The sequence below is a fragment of the Anomaloglossus baeobatrachus genome, unplaced genomic scaffold (assembly GCF_048569485.1).
Source record: "Anomaloglossus baeobatrachus isolate aAnoBae1 unplaced genomic scaffold, aAnoBae1.hap1 Scaffold_103, whole genome shotgun sequence".
Lineage (NCBI taxonomy): Eukaryota > Metazoa > Chordata > Amphibia > Anura > Aromobatidae > Anomaloglossus > Anomaloglossus baeobatrachus.
This window is the reverse complement of record NW_027441859.1, coordinates 549,892-570,500: the sequence shown is the minus strand read 5'-3', so window position 1 is coordinate 570,500 and position 20,609 is coordinate 549,892. Positions and strand designations below refer to the sequence as shown.

At 46.4% G+C, this 20,609-nt stretch overlaps 1 protein-coding gene across 1 annotated transcript; it reads left to right on the top strand.

Moving 5' to 3' along the window:
• Positions 1-249: 249 nt before the first annotated feature.
• LOC142260413 (elongation factor 1-alpha, oocyte form-like) lies at positions 250-20,574 on the top strand. Its single transcript, XM_075331908.1, has 2 exons — positions 250-799; positions 20,555-20,574. The coding sequence occupies exons 1-2, from the start codon at positions 250-252 to the stop codon at positions 20,572-20,574; spliced, it is 570 nt and encodes a 189-aa protein (XP_075188023.1).
• Positions 20,575-20,609: the final 35 nt, after the last annotated feature.

The window sequence follows — 20,609 nt, the reverse complement described above, 5'->3', positions numbered from 1 at the left end:
ACTCATAACTCATACCCTTGTAGTCAAATACAGCCTCCCCCCTCCCCCCTCCCCTTCTCCCCCCTCCCCTTCTCCCTTTCCATCAATAATTTTGCCAGTACAATATTAGTTTACATTAGGCCAGTTGATCAGACATGACAAATATGACAAATAAAAAACAAGGAAGAATGGAACTCCATACAAAGTGGAACCACATATAGTGTGAACACTCCGCCTGCTCAGGACTCCGTGCATACAAAGCTAATCAGAATGGGGAAAGAGAAGATCCACATCAACATCGTGGTCATCGGCCATGTGGACTCCGGGAAGTCCACCACCACCGGACACCTGATCTACAAGTGCGGCGGCATCGACAAGAGATCCATCGAGAAGTTTGAGAAGGAAGTGGCGGAGATGGGCAAGGGCTCCTTCAAGTATGCCTGGGTCCTGGACAAGCTGAAGGCGGAGCGGGAGCTTGGCATCACCATTGATATCTCACTGTGGAAGTTCGAGACTAGGAAGTACTACATCACCATCATTGATGCTCCAGGGCATCGGGACTTCATCAAGAACATGATCACTGGCACCTCTCAGGCGGATTGCGCTCTCCTGATTGTGGGGGAGTTTGAAGCTGGGATTTCCAAGAGTGGCCAGACTCGTGAACATGCTCTCCTCGCCTTTACATTGGGAGTAAAACAACTGATCATCGGTGTGAACAAGATGGATTCCACAGAGCCTCCGTACAGCGAGGGCAGGTTTAAAGAAATTAGCAAAGAAGTTTCTGACTATGTGTATATGATCACTCATAACTCATACCCTTGTAGTCAAATACAGCCTCCCCCCTCACCCCTCCCCTTCTCCCTTTCCATCAATAATTTTGCCAGTACACTATTAGTTTACATTAGGCACACACTCACATATTCCATTTCTTAATGACTTATTGTAATTCACATTTGCATACAATTCCCTATGCCTGCCCCATTACTACTGTACCACCCTGAGAGGGGCTCGTCTGCTCCGCTGCTTCGGGTCGAGCCGCTCGGGGTTCAGGCTCGGGTGGTCAGTGGCTCGAGCACCTCGTGACCGGGGGGCCACGTCGCTCTGTTAGCCAGGCTGGCGGTGTCGGTTGAAGGGGTGGCACAGCCGGTGAGGCCGCGTAGTTGTCGGGTGAGTTGTGACGCCACCCACGGTTCGTGGTGAGATGGTGCACCACCGCTGCGGATGATGGTGGGGCTCCCTTGGGACGATGTTGTGGCGCAGCCTTGGTGTTAGCCCCTCTGTGGGCAGGGGCGGTGTGTCCCGGGGCCCGGTGGTGAGGGGACGGGCATTGCTGGAGGGGTCGTGGTGCAAGAGGGACGCGCTGCGTTGCTGTGCCCGGGCGGCACTGATGTACTCACGATTAACCACACACGGAGTCAATAGTAAACCAAAGTTCGGTGATGGTCGGGTCCCGCAGCCGGCTGCCAGTGTCCCCTGTGGGGTTGGTGGTGGCACCTTTTCCCTTGCACCTGTGTTGGGTGTTTGGCTCCCCTGCCTGAGCAGTGGTAGCTCGCTCCTCGGCGTTTTGGCTGCCGGAGGAGCCCTCTGTTGCCCGCAGGTGCTGGCCCGTCGGGTGTTTGGCCCTTGTCGGTGGCACTCACACGGTGACGGTGGGCTTTTGCCTTTTGTCGGGACTTGGGTGTGGGTGAATCCGTGAGGTCCCGACAGCAATCAGTTAATTTGCCTAAACTCGGTGGGTTCTGAGCTAGGACGGTGTTTGAGTACCCGGTACTTGGTGCTCCGGTAAATCGTTTGACTCTCCGGTTCAGGGCTGGCGGGCTCCAACCCACAGCCGGTCCCTACGGTTCTGCCAGTTGTCTACCGGGACGACTGCAGACGGTCACCACCGTCTGCCTGTCTGAAGTGTCAGCTCTTTTATGAAGTACAGACTTGATTCATTGGGCCGTGCACATATTTTCTAACTCCCGGTTCTTTTCTGTGTTCACACTATATGTGGTTCCACTATGTATGGAATTCCATTATTCCTTGTCTTTTATTTGTCATGTCTGATCAACTGGTTACATTATGTCTGATTACCTTATCAAACCTTTTTTTCTCCCCTTTCTTTACCTTCCAGGTTCCCATAGTCACGTGAAATATCCCTGCTGCACTTGATTACGACTCACTACTCACTATAGGATGTCTTGTATCTAACATCACACTCTCACCCGTCAGCACTCTATAGGGTTGTATAAGGTATGCACTTACACATCCGGTCCTCCATAGGTTTTTCCACTTATGTAACACTATCCCTATGATCACTCATAACTCATACCCTTGTAGTCAATTACAGCCTCCCCCCTCCCCTTCTCCCTTTCCATCTATAATTTTGCCAGTACAATATTAGTTTACATTAGGTACACACTCACATATTCCATTCCTTAGTGACTTATTGTAATTCACATTCGCATACAATTCCCTATGCCTGCCCCATTACTACATTCATACCAATTTCACCGTATCCTGATAACCCTTGTCTCACCTTGTTGGTCCCTACACCTGTTATCCTGTCATTTCCTGTGTCTGTCTTGTCACATAACACATTTTAGCATATCCCTTGTGCTCCTTATTACCTGTCCTGCCTTTTAGAATTATGTCCATTTATGCCAAACATACAGATAAAGGTACAAAGATATATTTTACCTGTATCATTTATGCCAATGTAATCATACTGTTGAACATATATCCATTTCTTAAACCTATACAGCTCCTGGCGCTTATCGTCTGTGTTTATTATCAACCCCTCCTGTTGTTGTGTCAGCGTGTATTCACTGCTGCCTAGCTGCGTATCACTCCCTTTCATTAGGAAGTGAGCGCAGCCTTTTCTCCATTCTACGCATGCGCGACGTTAAACACAAATGCGAATGTGCAGGCGTGTGTTCCATTAGCCTCACTGTGTTCCACTCCCATACAGGAAGTGGGCGCAGCTATTACTACGGTCGCACATAAAAGAACCCATGGCCACCACTGCACACAGCTGACTCCACCACAGGAGACCCACTTCTACACCAACACAGGTAAGACATGATCGCCACCTCTATGCTCCCGTTACAATCAGGCTCAGTCACCATGTGATAACGCTCTCAACTCTTTAGTTGCAGGCTTCCTTTTGCTTCACTTCCACTGGCTGTGCTGCCATTTCCTCTCCCCCCTGGAAGGTATACTTTATTACACAATTTTTCTGTTTCCCTCTTCCCCCTTTTCCCATAACCTACCTTTATTTACAATTGTGGGGTATCTATATGCTATTTACATCATAGTTTTATTCATTAATACGGAAGGGAAGAGTGCCCGTGAGAGTGTTGAACTGCGGAGAGCAAGAGGTTAAGCTGCCCCAAATTGCCACCATTGATAAGCTGTTCACAGTAGATACACATGCTATCCAAGCAGCAGCATCCATCATTACTGCACCCCACCCAGTCAGTGACTGCTCACCAAGTCAGCCAGAGGAGTGGTATCAGGAATTACACATAGGCACTGACTCCACACCTTCACATCACAAGAAGGGGGTCTACAGGGTAGTGCAAGAATACGAGCAAGTATTCAGCAACCATCCGCTAGACTTTGGAGCAATAAAATGGGTCCAACACTACATCCCTACAGGTGCACACCCACCCATCAAAGAGAGATATAAGCTAATACCACCTGCAAATTACCAGTGTACCAAGGACATGTTGAGCAACATGAAGAAGGCTGGGGTTATCCGTGACAGTTGTAGCCTCTGGGCAGCTCCGTTGGTCCTGTTAAAGAAGAAGGACTGCACCACTCCCCCGTATTGAGGAATCCTTAGCTGCATTGAGAACTGCAAATTATTTTTCTACCCTTGATCTCACTAGTCGCTATTGGCAAGTGTCCGTTGCTGAGGCAGACCGGGAGAAGACCGCCTTCGCCACCCCAATGGGTCTCTGCGAGTTCAAAAGCATGCCCTTCGAGCTGTGAAATGTGCCAGGAACCTTCCAGAGGCTGATGGAATGCTGCCTCGGACATCGTAACTTTGAAACGGTACTGCTATACCTAGATGATGTTATTGTTTATTCTAAAGCAAACAAGATTTTAGGGTGTATAAAAAGGGAGATTAGATCCCGTGATCCCAACGTATTGTTACTCCTCTATAAATCACTGGTAAGGCCATATCTGGAATATGGGAACTAGTTTTGGGCTCCACATTTTAAAAAGGACATTCAGAAATTAGAGTCAGTTCAAAGGCGGGCAACTAGACTACTACAAGGAATGGAAGGCCTCCCATATGATGACAGGTTGAAAAAGTTATTAAGTGATTATTGGCTGTAATGGGGCTTTCTGGCTGGTACCAGCCTTTCTTCTTAGCACACAGTAACCACAATCCCTACACCATGCTTCGATGGATTCTCTCATCCCAGCCCAGTAAAACTACATATTTCACACAGTCATAAGCAGCCCATGGACATTCACCTGGATTCAAACCCATAACAGCTCATAGACCAAACAATCAATCTTCCACTGGACCAAAGACAGGAAGCTAAATCCACTGCCTGCGGTAACTAACTTAATCCTATAGGCTATAAATCACTTGTAAGGCCACATCTGCTCGGGGAAGACGCTCGAGCGGGAAATTTTCGCGCCCAAGATGGCGATTCTTCCAATTTTTCGGCCGGACGCCGCCGGCGGAGACTACAAGGCGCACTTCCACGGGTAAGTGGAATGGCTCGATCCTGTTCGTGACGCCAAGTTGTCGCGGGCGGCGGGGAGCGTGCTCGCTACGCTCGGGTCCGGTACTTCTGCCGGGGCTGCTTGGCGGCTCGAGCGGTGGGGCCGGATCCGGGGACTCAAGCAGCGCTACTCGCCTGTGAGTGAAAAGGGGTGGTGTTTGGGGGGTAATGGTTAGTTCGTGACGCCACCCACGGGTCGTGGTGATAGTGGGCACCACCGCTGCTTGGTGACGGAGATCCTGGGAGTGTTGGTAGGGAGCAGCTGAGATGTTGATTCCCCCTCCGTGGGCAGGGGTTGGTGGTCCCGGGGCCCGGTGGTGATATGGGGAGGCAGGGTCGCTGGGGTGCAGGGTCGCAGGGACAGTGCGGCGCGGTGCCGGATGGCACTGGTGTACTCACTCCGATACAAAGGCACAAAGTCACTGGTGAACCAAACGGCTGGATGGACGGGTCCCGCAGCCGGCTGCTGCTTCTGTGGTCTCCCCGGACAGGTGATGGCGGCTGTCTTTCCCTGCACCTTTGAACTGACTTGACTATGATGGTTTCCCAACGGTAGTCCACTCTCTGGTGATACGCCCTAGGGAGCACTCGTTGCCCGCAGGCGCTGGCCCTTTGGATCTCTAGCCCTTGGCGGTGGCTCTATATCCTAACGGGTTGGGCGGTTGCCTTCTGACGGGACTTGGTAGTTAGGGAACCCCGGGGGTTCCAGTCACACTCGGATTTGACCTTTGCCGGCGGCTTCTAGCCTGGTCAGGGTCCGATGGCCCTGCCCTTTTGTGCTGGTACAGGTTCTGCTTCCCGGTTCGGTACCGGCAGGTCACCGCCCCTCTTTGGTCCTTCGGTTTCACCGACCTGCACCTACTCCTGCAGACAGCCACCACCATCTGCCAACCTTGTGCACGGTGCCTGGGCTCCTGTCCAGACACTGACAGTCCAGCTCCTCCACTTCTACACTCCGCCCCACCCTGGGCTCCTCACTTAACTCCACTCTCCTCTGTCTCCAACCCTCACTCACTACTCACTGACTGCCCTTTTCCCGCCTCCTGGACTGTGAACTCCTCGGTGGGTGGGGCCAACCGCCTGGCTCCACCTCACCTGATGTGGACATCAGCCCCTGGAGGGGGCAACAAGGGTTTTGTGTTTGACTGATCTAACTGCCCGGGGGAGGGGGTGTGGGCGATGTTGAACCTGTGACTACCTGGCTAGTCCAGGGCATCACAGAACCACATATAGTGTGAACACGGAAAAGAACCGGGTGTTAGAAAAAATGTGCACGGGAAAAGAACCGGGTGTTAGAAAAAATGTGCACGGCCCAATGAGTCTGTACTTCATATTCATGGCTTAAGCCCTTGGGTTCTAACGTGCCCAGAGTATATCATAGTATCATAGTATCATCATAGTTTTAAGGTTGAAGGGAGACTCTAAGGCGGGCTTTGCACGTTGCGACATCGGTAACAATGTGTTACCGATGCTGCAGCGATAGTCCCCGCCCCCATCACGAATATTATCACTACGGCAGCTTCACATGCACTCACCTGTCCAGCGACGTCGATCTGGCCGGTGACCCACCTCCTTCCTAAGGGGGCGGGCCATGCAGCGTCACAGCGACGTCACACAGCAGGCCGCCAATAGCAGCGGAGGGGCGGAGATGAGCAGGATGTAAACATCCCATCCACCTCCGTCCTTCTGCATTGCAGCCGGGACGCAGGTAGGAGATGTTCCTCGCTCCTGTGGCGTCATACACAGCGATGTGCGCTGCCGCAGGAACGAGAAACAACATCGTACCTGTCGCTGCACCGGCATTATGGAAATGTCGGACACTGCACCGATGATACGATAACGATGCTTTTGCGCTCGTTAATCATATCCAAAAGGATTTGCACACTGCGATATCGACTGCGAGGCCGGATGTGCGTCACTTTCGATTTGACCCCATCGACATCACACCTGCGATATCGCAACATGCAAAGCCGCCCGTAGTCCATCTAGTTCAACCCGTAGCCTAACATGTTAATCCAGAGGAAGGTAAAATAAACCCAATATGGCAAACAAGCTCCAATGTGGAAAAAAAATCCTTCCTGACTCCACATATCGCAATCAGACTAGTTCTCTGTCATAAAATCTAATATACATAACTGGTAATATTAAATTTTTCAAGAAAGGCATCCAGACTCTGCTTAAATGTTAGTAGTGAATCACTCATTACAACATCATGCGGCAGAGAGTTCCATAGTCTCACTGCTCGTACAGTAAAGAATACTCGCCTGTGATTATGATTAAACCTTCTTTCCTCAAGACTTAGCGGATGCCCCCATGTTCCTGTCGCAGGCCTAGGTGTAAAAAGATCTTTGGAAAGGTCTCTGTACTGTCCCCTCATATATTTATACATTGTGATTAGATCCCCCTAAGCCGTCGTTTTTCTAAACTAAATAACCCCAAGTTTAATAACCTGTCTTGGTATTGCAGCCCACCCATTCCTCTAATAATCTTGGTCGCTTTTCTCTGCACCCTCTCCAGCTCAGCTATGTCCTTTTTATATATCGGTGACCAGAATTGTACACAGTATTCTAAGTGCGGTCGCACTAGTGACTTGTACAGGGGTAGAACTATATTTTTTTCATGAACACGTATACCTCTTTTAATACATCCCATTATTTTATTAGCCCTGGCAGCTGTTGCCTGACATTGTCCAGTAAAGTTAAGTTTACCATCCACCCATACACCCAAGTCTTTTTCTGTGTCTGTTTTACCCAGTGTTCTACAATTAAGTACATAATCATAAATTTTATTTCCTCTACCCAAGTGCATGACCTTACATTTATCTACATTAAAATTCAATTGCCACCTCTCAGCCCAATCCTCCAATTTACATAAATCTCCCTGTAATATAAAATTATCCTCTTCTGTATTGATTACCCTGCAGAGTTTAGTATCATCTGCAAATATTGAAATTCTACTCCGCATGCCCCCAACAAGGTCATTAATAAATATGTTGAAAAGAAGTGGGCCCAATACTGACCCCTGTGGTACCCCACTATGAACTGAGACCCAGTCCGAGTAGGTACCATTAATAACCACCCTTTGTTTCCTATCACTGAGCCAGTTTTTAACCCAGTTACACATATTTTCCCCGATCCCCATTATTCTCATTTTATGTACCAACCTTTTGTGTGGCACTGTATCAAAAGATTTTGAAAAGTCCATATACACAACATCCACTGCATTTCTCTGGTCCCGGATCTGGTCCCTTTCTTTGAGCTCCCTAATTCTATCGCCTCCTCTGCGTATTGTTGGGACATGTTCGATGACTTAGAATCTTAATTGGGCCACTGTGTGATTATGCGTCACAAAATGGTGTGGGACTAGTAATAGAATCTGCTTACAACGTATTGTTGACTTATGCTTAGCTCAAAGAAAGGGAATCTTTCTGGATATGTACTCTGGGCACATTAGAACCCAAGGGCTTAAACCGTGAATATGAAGTACAGACTTGATTCATTGGGCCGTGCACCATGTCACCATGTGTGCAATTGCGTTGTCCAATGGCTCACAATGGTTATGCGTTTTCATTGGATGGATAATCGAAGCCATGTTTTTTTCCTTTCTCTTGGGTTTGTTTTGTAAGTAGCCTATAGGATTAAGTTAGTTACCGCAGGCAGTGGATTTAGCTTCCTGTCTTTGGTCCAGTGGTAGATAGATTGTTTGGTCTATGAGCTGTTATGGGTTTGAATCCAGGTGAATGCCCATGGTCTGCCTATGACTGTGTGAAATATGTAGTTTTACTGGGCTAGGATGAGAGTATCCATCGAAGCATGGTGTAGGGATTGTGGTTCCTGTGTGCTAAGAAGAAAGGCTGGCACCAGCCAGAAAGCCCCATTACAGCCAAAAATTACCCGCCAGCTGCTGGAACTCGTTGCTCTAGATCATATCAAACTCACACCAAGCAGGAATGGATACACGTATGCACTTACGATGGTAGACAACTACTCAAGATTTATGGTTGTGGTACCTGTCAAAGATCTAATGGCCCATACTGCAGTGAAGGTCTTCCAAGCACACTTCTGCAGACCTCATGGCTGCCCAGAGAGAGTCCTCACAGATCAAGGCCCTGCCTTTGAAGTGGAAACCTTCAAGGAGTTCTGCAGCTTGTACCGATGCAGGAAGATACGCCCAAACGCCCATGCCCAAACCAATGGTCATCAACCTTCTTAAAACTATACCTCATATTCCAGATGTGGCCTTACAAGTGATTTATAAAAGTGTAACAATACGTTGGGATCACGGGATCTAATCTCCCTTTTTATACACCCTGACAAAGATTTTTATATATGTATATACATATATGAGAAACGGGTTTATGCCGCGCTCAAGAATCACTGTATCCAAGGAATTTACTTTAAATCTCTTTTTTTATTTCAGTTCCAACGCGTTTCAGAGACATATACCGTCTCCTTCTTCAGGGAAAAAGAGAAAATTTTTCCCTGAAGAAGGAGACGGTATATGTCTCTGAAACGCGTTGGAACTGAAATAAAAAAAGAGATTTAAAGTAAATTCCTTGGATACAGTGATTCTTGAGCGCGGCATAAACCCGTTTCTCATATATGTATATACATATATAAAAATCTTTGTCACGATCATCTCGGGGCCGCTGCTTGGAACCACGCTGACACTCACAGGCTTTTCAAGGGGTTGTGACTGGCACAACCTCATCAGGTGAGTGTTCTCATTCGTGTTTTTCTAAACGGTTATTGCCGGGTAAGACCCTATTTGCGCCTTTTGTTTCCTCATCTCTAGCAGTTTTTATACACCCTAAAATCTTGTTTGCTTTAGAATAAACAATAACATCATCTATGAATATCAGTTCCGTTTCAAAGTTACGGTGTCTCAAGCAGCATTCCATTAGATCCTGGAAGGTTCCTGGCGCATTGCTCAGCTCGAAGAGCATGCTTTTGAACTCGCAGACACCCATCGGGGTGGCGAAGGTGGTCTTCTCCCAGTCTGCCTCAGCAATGGACACTTGTAAATAGCGACTAGTGAGATCAAGGGTAGAAAAAAAATTTGCAGTTCTCAATGCAGCTAGCGATTCCTCAATACGGGGGAGTGGTGCCGTCCTTCTTCTTTAACAGTACCAACGGAGCTGCCCAGAGGCTACAACTAATACGGATAACCCCAGCCTCCTTCATGTTGCTCAACATGTCCTTGGTACACTGGTAATGTGCAGGTGGTATTGGCTTATATCTCTTTTTGATGGGTGGGTGTGCACCAGTGGGGATGAAGTGTTGGAGCCCTTTTATTCTCCCAAACTCTAGCGGATGTTTGCTGAAGACTTGCTCGCATTCTTGCACTACCCTGTAGACCCCCTTCTTGTGATGTGAAGGTGTGGAGTCAGTGCATATGTGTAATTCCTGACACCACTCCTCTCTCTGACTTGGTGAGCTGTCACTGACTGGGTGGGGTGCAATAATGGTGGATGCTGCTGCTTGGATAGCATGTGTATCTACTGTGAACAGTTTATCAATGGTGGCAAATTGGGGCATCTTAACCTCTTGCTCTCCGCAGTTCAACACTCTCATGGGCACTCTTCCCTTCCGTATTAATGAATAAAACTATGATGTAAATATCATATAGATATCCCACAATTGTACATAAAGGTAGGTTATGAGAAAAGGGGGAAGAGGGAAACAGGAAAATAGTGTAATAAAGTATACCTTCCAGGGGAAAGAGGAAATGGCAGCACAGCCAGTGGAGGTGAAGCAAAAGGAAGCCTGCAACTAAAGAGTTGAGAGCGTTATCACATGGTGACTGAGCCTGATTGTAAAGGGAGCATAGAGATGTCGATCCTGTCTTACCTGCGTTGGTGTAGAAGTGGGTCTCCTGTGGTGGAGTCAGCTGTGTGCAGTGGTGGCCGTGGGTTCTTTTATGTGCGACTGTAGTAATAGCTGCGCCCACTTCCTGTATGGGAGTGGAACGCAGTGATGCTAATGGAACGCACGCCTGTGCATGCGCATTTGTGTTTAACGTCGCGCATGCGCAGAACGGAGAAAAGGCTGCACTCACTTCCTAATGAAAGGGAGTGAGACGCAGCTAGGCAGCGGTGAATGCACGCTGACACAACAACAGGAGGGGTTGATAATAAACACAGGCGATAAGCGCCAGGAGCTGTATAGGTATAAGAAATGGATATGTGTGCAACAGTATGATTACATTGGCATAAATGGACATAATTCTAAAAGGCAGGACAGGTAATAAGGAGCACAAGGGATATGCTAAAATGTGTTATGTGACAAGACAGACACAGGAAAGGACAGGATAACAGGTGTAGGGACCAACAAGGTGAGACAAGGGGTATCAGGATAGGGTCAAATAGGTATGAATGTAGTAATGGGGCAGGCATAGGGAATTGTATGCGAATGTGCATTTCAATAAGTCACTAAGGAATGGAATATGTGAGTGTGTGCCTAATGTAAACTAATATTGTACTGGCAAAATTATAGATGGAAAGGGAGAAGGGGAGGGGGGAGGCTGTAATTGACTACAAGGGTATGAGTTATGAGTGATCATAGGGATAGTGTTACATAAGTGGAAAAACCTATGGAGGACCGGATGTGTAAGAGCATACCTTATACAACCCTATAGAGTGCTGATGGGTGAGAGTGTGATGTTAGATACAAGACATCCTATAGTGAATAGCGAGTCGTAATCAAGTGCAGCAGGGATATTTAACGTGACTATGGGAACCTCGAAGGTAAAGAAAGGGGAGAAAAAAAGGATTGACAGGGTAATCAGACAAAATGTAACCAGTTGATCAGACATGACAAATAAAAAACAAGGAATAATGGAACTCCATACAAAGTGGAACCACATATTGTGTGAACACAGAAAAGAACCGGGCGTTAGAAAAAATGTGCACGGCCCAATGCTGCACTTGATTACGGCTTACTATTCACTATAGGATGTCTTGTATCTAACATCACACTCTCACCCGTCAGCACTCTATAGGTTTGTATAATGTATGCACTTACACATCCGGTCCTCCATAGGTTTTTCCACTTATGTAACACTATCTCTATCTATGTGTATATGATCACTCATACCTCATACTCATAACTAATACCATTGTAGTCAAATACAGCCTCCCCCCTCCCCCCTCCACTTCTCCCTTTCCATCAATAATTTTGCCAGTACAATATTAGTTTATATTAGGCACACACTCCCATATTCCATTCCTTAGTGACTTTTTGTAATTCATATTTGCATACAATTCCCTATGCCTGCCCCATTACTACTGTACCGCCCTATACTCTATAGGTTTGTATAAGTTATGCACTTACACATCCGGTCCTTTATAGGTTTTTCCACTTATGTAACACTATCCCTATGATCACTCATAACTCATACCCTTGTAGTCAATTACACCGTCCCCCCTCCCCCCTCCCCTTCTTCACAAGTGCGCAGGCGTAGGTGTGCGTTCCATTAGCCTCACTGCATTCCACTCCCATACAGGAAGTGGGTGCAGCTATTACTACGGTCGCACATAAAAGAACCCACGGCCACCACTGCACACAGCTGACTCCACCACAGGAGACCCAATTCTACACCAACGCAGGTAAGACAGGATCGGCACCTCTATGCTCCCGTTACAATCAGGCTCAGTCACCATGTGATAACGCTCTCAACTCTTTAGTTGCAGGCTTCCTTTTGCTTCACCTCCACTGGCTGTGCTGCCATTTCCTCTTTCCCCTGGAAGGTATACTTTATTACACTATTTTCCTGTTTTCCTCTTCCCCCTTTTCTCATAACCTACCTTTATGTACAATTGTGGTTTATCTATATACTATTTACATCATAGTTTTATTCATTAATACGGAAGGGAAGAGTGCCCGTGAGAGTGTTGAACTACGGAGAGCAAGAGGTTAAGCTGCCCTGATTTGCCACCATTGATAAGCTGTTCAGAGTAGATACACATGCTATCCAAGCAGCAGCAGCATCCACGATTACTGCACCCCACCCAGTCAGTGACAGTTCACCAAGTCAGCCAGAGGAGTGGTGTCAGGAATTACACGTAGGCACTGTCCTCACACCTTCACAACACAAAAAGGGGGTCTACAGGTTAGTGCAAGTGTGACGCCCTGGACTAGCCAGGTAGTCACAGACATAATACACACACACCCCCTCCCCCGGATAGTTACACTAGTCAGGCACAAAACCCTTGTTGCCTCCCTCCAGGGGCTGATGTCCACACTAGGTGGGGCGGAGCCAGGTGGTTGGCTTCACCCACTGAAGAGTTCACAGGCCTGAAGGTGGGAAAAGCAGTCAGTTAGTTGGAGTTCAGTATAGAGTTGAGCCATTGAGGTAGTGAGTTCAGTGAGGAGCCCAGTTGTGGGCAGGAGTGCGAAACTGCTAGTGTCTGGGTCGGAGCCCAGGCACTGTCAGCAAGGTTGGCAAACAGTGGTGGCCGTCTGCAGGAGTTAGCGGATCAACGCGGAACCATAGGACCGGGGTCGGGCAGTGGCCCGCCGGTACTGAACCGGGGGAGCGGAGTGAAGCTAAGCACAAAGGCAGGGCTATGGGACCCCGACTAGGCTTGGAGCCGCCGACAAAGGTCAAGTCCGACAGTGACCAGAACCCCAGGGGTTTCCTAACACCCAAGACCCGACAAAAGGCAACCATCCACACCGTGAGGATATACAGCCACCGCCAGAGGCTAGAGATCCAAGGGCCAGCGCCTGCGGGCAAAACGGGCTCCTACGGTACCTATACGCCGGGGAGCGGACTACCATTGGCAAGCCATCAGAGTCAACACAGTTACACAGGTGCAGGGAAAGACAGCCACCATCACCCGTCCGGGGAGAGCAACGACACTGCAGTCGGCTGCGGGACCCGTCCACCCAGCCATTTGGTTTACCAGAGACTCTGTTACTTTGCACCTGAGTGAGTACCACAGTGCCATCCGTCACTGCGCCGCGCTGCCCCTGCAATCCTGCGAAACCCCAGCCATCCAGCCTCCCCGTCTCAACCACCAGGCCCCGGGGTCACCAACCCCTACCCACGGAGGGGGAACCAACATCCTAGCTGCTCCCTGCCATCGCTCCCGGGATCCCCATCACCAGCAGCGGTGGTGCCCATCATCACCGCGACCCGTGGGTGGCGTCACGAACGAACTCCCCAAACCAAACAACCCCCCTTTCACTCGCTGGGCGAGTAGCGCTGCTCGAGTCTCCGGGTCCGGCCCACTGCTCGAGCCACCGAGCAGCACCCAGCAGAGACAACGAACCCGAGCGTAGCGAGCGCGGATCCAACGCCCGCGACCCAAGAATACGAGCAAGTCTTAAGCAAACATCCACTAGACTGTGGGAGAATAAAAGGTGTCCAACACTACATCCCCACAGGTGCACACCCACCCATCAAAGAGAGATATAAGCCAATACCACCTGCACATTACCAGTGTACCAAGGACATGTTGAGCAAAATAAAGGAGGCTGGGATTATCCATGACAGTTTGTAGCCTCTGGGCAGCTCCGTTGGTCCTGTTAAAGAAGTAGGACGACACTTCTCCTCAGTATTGAGGAATCGCTAGCTGCATTGAGAACTGCAAATTATTTTTCTACCCTTGATCTGACTAGTCGCTATTGTCAAGTGTCCGTTGCTGAGGCAGACCGGGAGAAGACCGCCTTCGCCACCCCGATGGGTCTCTGCGAGTTCAAAAGCATGCCCTTCGAGCTGTGCAATGCGCCAGGAACCTTCCGGAGGCTGCTGGAATGCTGCTTGGGACACCGTAACTTTGAAACGGTACTGCTATACCTAGATGATGTTATTGTCTATTCTAAAGCAAACAAGATTATAGGGTGTAAAAAAGAGAGATTAGATCCCGTGATCCCAACGTATTGTTACACCTCTATAAATCACTTGTAAGGCCATATCTGGAATATGGGAACCAGTTTTGGGTTCCACATTTTAAAAAGGACATTCAGAAGTTAGAGTCAGTTCAAAGGAGGGCAACTAGACTACTACAAGGAATGGAAGGCCTCCCATATGATGACAGGTTGAAAAAGTTATTAAGTGATTATTGGCTGTAATGGGGCTTTCTGGCTGGTACCAGCCTTTCTTCTTAGCACACAGGAACCACAATCCCTACACCATGCTTCGAAGGATTCTCTCATCCCAGCCCAGTAAAACTACATATTTCACACAGTCATAAGCAGCCCATGGGCATTCACCTGGATTCAAACCCATAACAGCTCATAGACCAAACAATCAATCTACCACTGGACCAAAGACAGGAAGCTAAATCCACTGCCTGCGGTAACTAACTTAATCCTATAGGCTACTCACACAACAAACCCAAGAGAAAGGAAAAAAACATGGCTTCGATTATCCATCCAATGAAAACGCATAACCATTGTGAGCCATTGGACAATGCAACTGCACACATGGTAACATGGTGCACGGCCCAATGAATCAAGTCTGTACTTCATATTCACGGTTTAAGCCCTTGGGGTCTAACGTGCCCAGAGTACATATCCAGAAAGATGCCTTTTCTTTGCGCTAAGCATAAGTCAACAATACGTTGTAAGAAGATTCTATTACCAGTCCCACACCATTTTGTGACGCATAATCACACAGTGGCCCAATTAAGATTCCAAGTCATCGAACATGTCCCAGCCATACGCAGAGGAGGCGATAGAATTAGGAAGCTCAAAGAAAGGGAATCTTTCTGGATATATACTCTGGGCACGTTAGAACCCAAGGGCTTAAACCAATAATATGAAGTACAGACTTGATTCATTGGGCCATGCACATTTTTTCTAACGCCCGGTTCTTTTCTGTGTTCACACATTATGTGGTTCCACTATGTATGGAGTTCCATTCTTCCTTGTTTTTTATTTGTCATGTTTATCATGTCTGATCAACTGGTTACATTATGTCTGATTACCTGGTCTAACCGTTTTTTCTCCCCTTTCTTTACCTTCCAGGTTCCCATAGTCACGTGAAATATCCCTGGTACACTTGATTACGGCTCACTATTCACTATAGGATGTCTTGTATCTAACATCATACTCTCACCCGTCAGCACTCTATAGGTTTGTATAAGGTATGCACTTACACATCCGGTCCTCCATAGGTTTTTCCACTTATGTAACACTATCCCTATTTATGTGTATTACTCATAACTCATACCCTTGTAGTCAATTACAGCCTCCCCCCTCCCCTTCTCACTTTCCATCTATAATTTTGCCAGTACAATATTAGTTTACATTAGGTACACACTCACATATTCTATTCCTTAGTGACTTATTGTAATTCACATTTGCATACAATTCCCTATGCCTGCCCCATTACTACATTCATACCTACTTAACCCTATCCTGATACCCCTTGTCTCACCTTGTTGGTCCCTACACTTGTTATCCTGTCCTTTCCTGTGTCCTGTGTCTCCTGTGGTGGAGTCAGCTGTGTGCAGTGGTATCCATGGGTTCTTTTATGTGCGACCGTAGTAATAGCTGCGCCCACTTCCTGTATGGGAGTGGAACACAGTGAGGCTAATGGAACACACGCCTGCACATTCGCATTTGTGTTTAACGTCGCGCATGCGCAGAATGGAGAAAAGGCTGCGCTCACTTCCTAATGGAAGGGAGTGAAACGCAGCTAGGCAGCGGTGAATGCATGCTGACGCAACAACAGGAGGGGTTGATAGTAAACACAGGCGATACGCGCCAGGAGCTGTATAGGTATAAGAAACGGATATGTGTGCAACAGTATGATTACATTGGCATAAATGGACATAATTCTAATAGGCAGGACAGGTAATAAGGAGCACAAGGGATATGCTAAAATGTGTTGTGTGACAAGACAGACACAGGAAAGGACAGGATAACAGGTGTAGGGACCAACAAGAAAAGACAAGGGGTATCAGGATAGGGTCAAGTAGGTATGAATGTAGTAATGGGGCAGGCATAGGGAATTGTATGCAAATGTGAATTACAATAAGTCACTAAGGAATGGAATATGTGAGTGTGTGCATAATGTAAACTAATATTGTACTGAAAGATTAAAGGGGATAACAAATGGGGTTCCCATCAAGTAAGAACGGCCACTCAGTATAACATGATAAGTGAAAAAGAGAAAACAACTGAGTTTTATGAAGCCTTGCATAATCAAAGACAGATGCGTTACTATCAGTAATGTAATGTTTATTAGAAAACAAAGAATAGGGGCACTGTCATGTAAAAAACACATAAAATACTGACAATGATTGGAGAAAGAATCGGGAAAATCCCATACTAGGACCTCAACAACACACTGCCCCCCGAGGAAGCTTTTCTGCGAAACGCGTCGGGGCTTCCCCCTCCATTACCTGGACCACTGACACGGCATCTATATTGGCAACATATATGGGTAAGCACTGCTCTAGAATTGAATAATGTTACATGTTTCCCTTACTGTGTGTGCCCTATTGGGCCCCTTTTCTTTATTGACTGTTTGGGACATCATTATATAGTAAAGCTGGAGCTAATACTCTTTCACACAATATGATGTTGTTGAGGTCCTAGTATGGGATTTTCCCGATTCTTTCTCCAATCATTGTCAGTATTTTATGTGTTTTTTTACATGACAGTGCCCCTATTCTTTGTTTTCTAATAAACATTACATTACTGATAGTAACGCATCTGTCTTTGATTATGCAAGGCTTCATAAAACTCAGTTGTTTTCTCTTTTTCACTTAATATTGTACTGACAAAATTATAGATGGAAAGGGAGAAGGGGAGGGGGGAGGGGGGAGGCTGTATTTGACTACAAGGGTATGAGTTATGAGTGATCATATACACATAAATAGGGATAGTGTTACATAGGTGGAAAAACCTATGGAGGACCGGATGTGTAAGTGCATACCTTATACAAACCTACAGAGTGCTGACGGGTGAGAGAGTGATGTTAGATATAAGACATTCTATAGTAAATAGTGAGCCGTAATCAAGTGCAGCAGGGATATTTTATGTGACTATGGGAATCTGGAAGGTAAAGAAAGGGGAGAAAAAAAGGTTAGACAAGGTAATCAGACATAATTTAACCAGTTGATCTCTCTAGGTTAAAAACCTCCTGTATATGGGCAAGTAAGAACCTGCTATATAGGATAAGATTACCTCTGGCAACTGGGGGAAGGGTGCACGGTCAGAAGGTATGACTCTCTTCATATAGACAAAAAAAGACTGACTGCACTCCTTGACCTGACGTGTGAACAGGTGAATAACTGAACATTGCCACAGGTAATCTTATGCTATATAGTAGGTTCCTACTTGCCCATACACAGGAGGTTTTTAACCTAGAGAGAGGCTTCAGCATAGCGTCAGGGACCCAGTTACGAGATATGCCGTGAAGGGGCAACTGGGCAGATATACAAATGGCCATTTATATATGCTAAATATCTAATTTTTCTCAGATTTTCCTTAGCAGTAATGCAGGTCCATGTTCACACATTCATGGTTTCCATACTTTAGCATTATCAGAGTGCAAACTGTCTTTTTGTATTTTATGGAGGAGTGCAATCAGTCTTTTTTTGTTTATAGTTAGAGCAGTCAGACTGTGAAATATTCTAGCACAAGAGGTAGTAATGGCAGACACTATAGTAATAACATTTAAAAAATGGCTGGATGCATATCTCACTACACAAGGCAATGTGGGATATAAATAATCAAGAGACAGAAAATATATAACTTTGAGGATAGGTTGAACTTGATGGACCCATGTCTATTCATCCGGTAACTATGTAGGATGTATATTAGGAAATTGCTTAAAATCCAATTGTTTTACAAATAACTTGCCCTTAACTTTTTATGTGCAAATTAATATTTATAAGCCCAACCTTTCCAAGCAAGAAATGGACAATATTCATGAAAAACACAACGTTTAATCCACGACCTCTATTTCTTTTGGTGTTATGGGAGGCCATAATAATAGGGCGCCTGCTTGATAACAAGTGCAATGATTAACTTCTAAAGTGAAAAGAATTGCCAATGGTGAAAGGGTTAAAGTTTTGGTCCTTCATGTAGTAGGCCCCTGTAGTAACCATGACAACTGTTATGAGCTCATAAACACATGTCATAAAGAAGATTCCATAAAAGAAGGTTGCGTTGCCATGATCAGTGACATTACTGATGTGCCTGGAGACGTTGAGCTTGACCACTCCACGTACTGTGCCCACCTTGGTGTAATTTGGAGGTTCTAGCAGGTAAAGAGGTTGTCTGCTTTAGACACCCCCAGGGTATATAAAGGTAACTGAGGGGGGTCCCCAGCACAGGATCCACTTCTGTTACCCTCTCCAGAGAGTAGCTCTCATTTAGAAATTCCTGGCTATGCCTTTAATGGGTGATAAATTGGGAGGGATATTCAACCAATTAGAGGTTATCGGAAATAAACAAACCCTGTAACCAAGTGTGCAACTTCTGGAGAGTTGAACCTGGATCTGTGAGGGAGAAATTGTTCAATCAGGTCAACCAAATTAGTTGTATCAATTCTTGGGGTGACAGATATAGCAGCCAGATCTCCCCCCCATCCAGATTATCACATTTATAGTCTAAATTTATTATTTCATTGTCTGTAAATCTGGTAAAATGTACAAATTGTAAAACTGCTGTTACATCTGTTATATTGTATGTGCATCTGTTATTTGATCCTAGATTGTTAATCACTTTATTTCACAATAGGGACTAATAGAGACTCATTAGGTAAAAGTCGACTGTGAGTGGGGGCGCCAACTGCGCAGGTAATAGGGCGCCGACCTCCGCTGCAAGGTAGGGACAGTCATAGGGCTCATTAGGGTCAGCCCCCTTGTGTGATGTTTTCTTATTTAATGTATTGGATGTGGGGTTTCCCCTCCTTTTAACCTTATTAATAAATTCTAGGTTTTAGGAGTTTTTTGTTTATGATATACATCTGTTATATATCGGCGCTAACTCTATAAGCCCAGGGGAAGGGCAATCCTCCGGCCATGGTTCCCTAGAGGTTTCACCCACAGGGGGTTTTTCCTCTCCTGAGCGCTGGAGGCTGACTCTACGTGAGTCGGGGGTGTGCCATTTTCAGTGTCATGTAAATTTCAATAAAATTGGGACCATTTGACACCTAATTGCAATGTGTTGTGTATTTATTTTGTGTGTTTCTGTCTGGTTCATTTTGTTTGGGAGTCTATCACATACCACATAGAGTCACACGGCAGGGAATCTGCCAGTGACACAGGACCCTCACTTACTCAATAAGTGCATCTTGCCCCATTAGTTGCTCCTGCTCTCGTGAATAGGATGAAGCAGAGAAGACAGCGCATTACAGTATAACTCCCGCATTCTTGGAATAAGGACGTATTTTACAGCACTATTACACACACAGTCAGTATTTTGGTCAGTATTTTCCATCAGTATTTGTAAGTCCCGAAAATCAAAGGGGAACAAACACAGAGAAAAAGAATAACTGAAACATTTGCACCTCTTCTGTGTTTTGGATCTACCTCTGTTCTCTCAAGCAAATACTGATGGAAAATCTCGCCATGTAAAAGTGCCATGAATCCATCCTGACTTTCTTTCTATAGTCACATAAGCGGCTGATTTCACATTTTGGGTTGCAGATAAGCCGGAGAGGTTACAAGCATTAAAGGAGTTTTCCGGTTTGGGAAAACCCGTCCCCTGGTTGTAGTTTATTTAAAAAGGAAAAAAAACAACCAAAAAACCTGTATTTTACTCACCCTACCCAGGAAAGACTGAGCTGCCTATGATAGCTTCTATGAAAGCTGCCTAATATGGCAGAAATTGAAATGCATTGAGTTTTCTCACTTATCTTGCAGTTATGTGTTTTATTTACAGGTTTTCCACATAGAGTTTAATGAGATGCAGACAATCTGTATGTAAAATGCATATG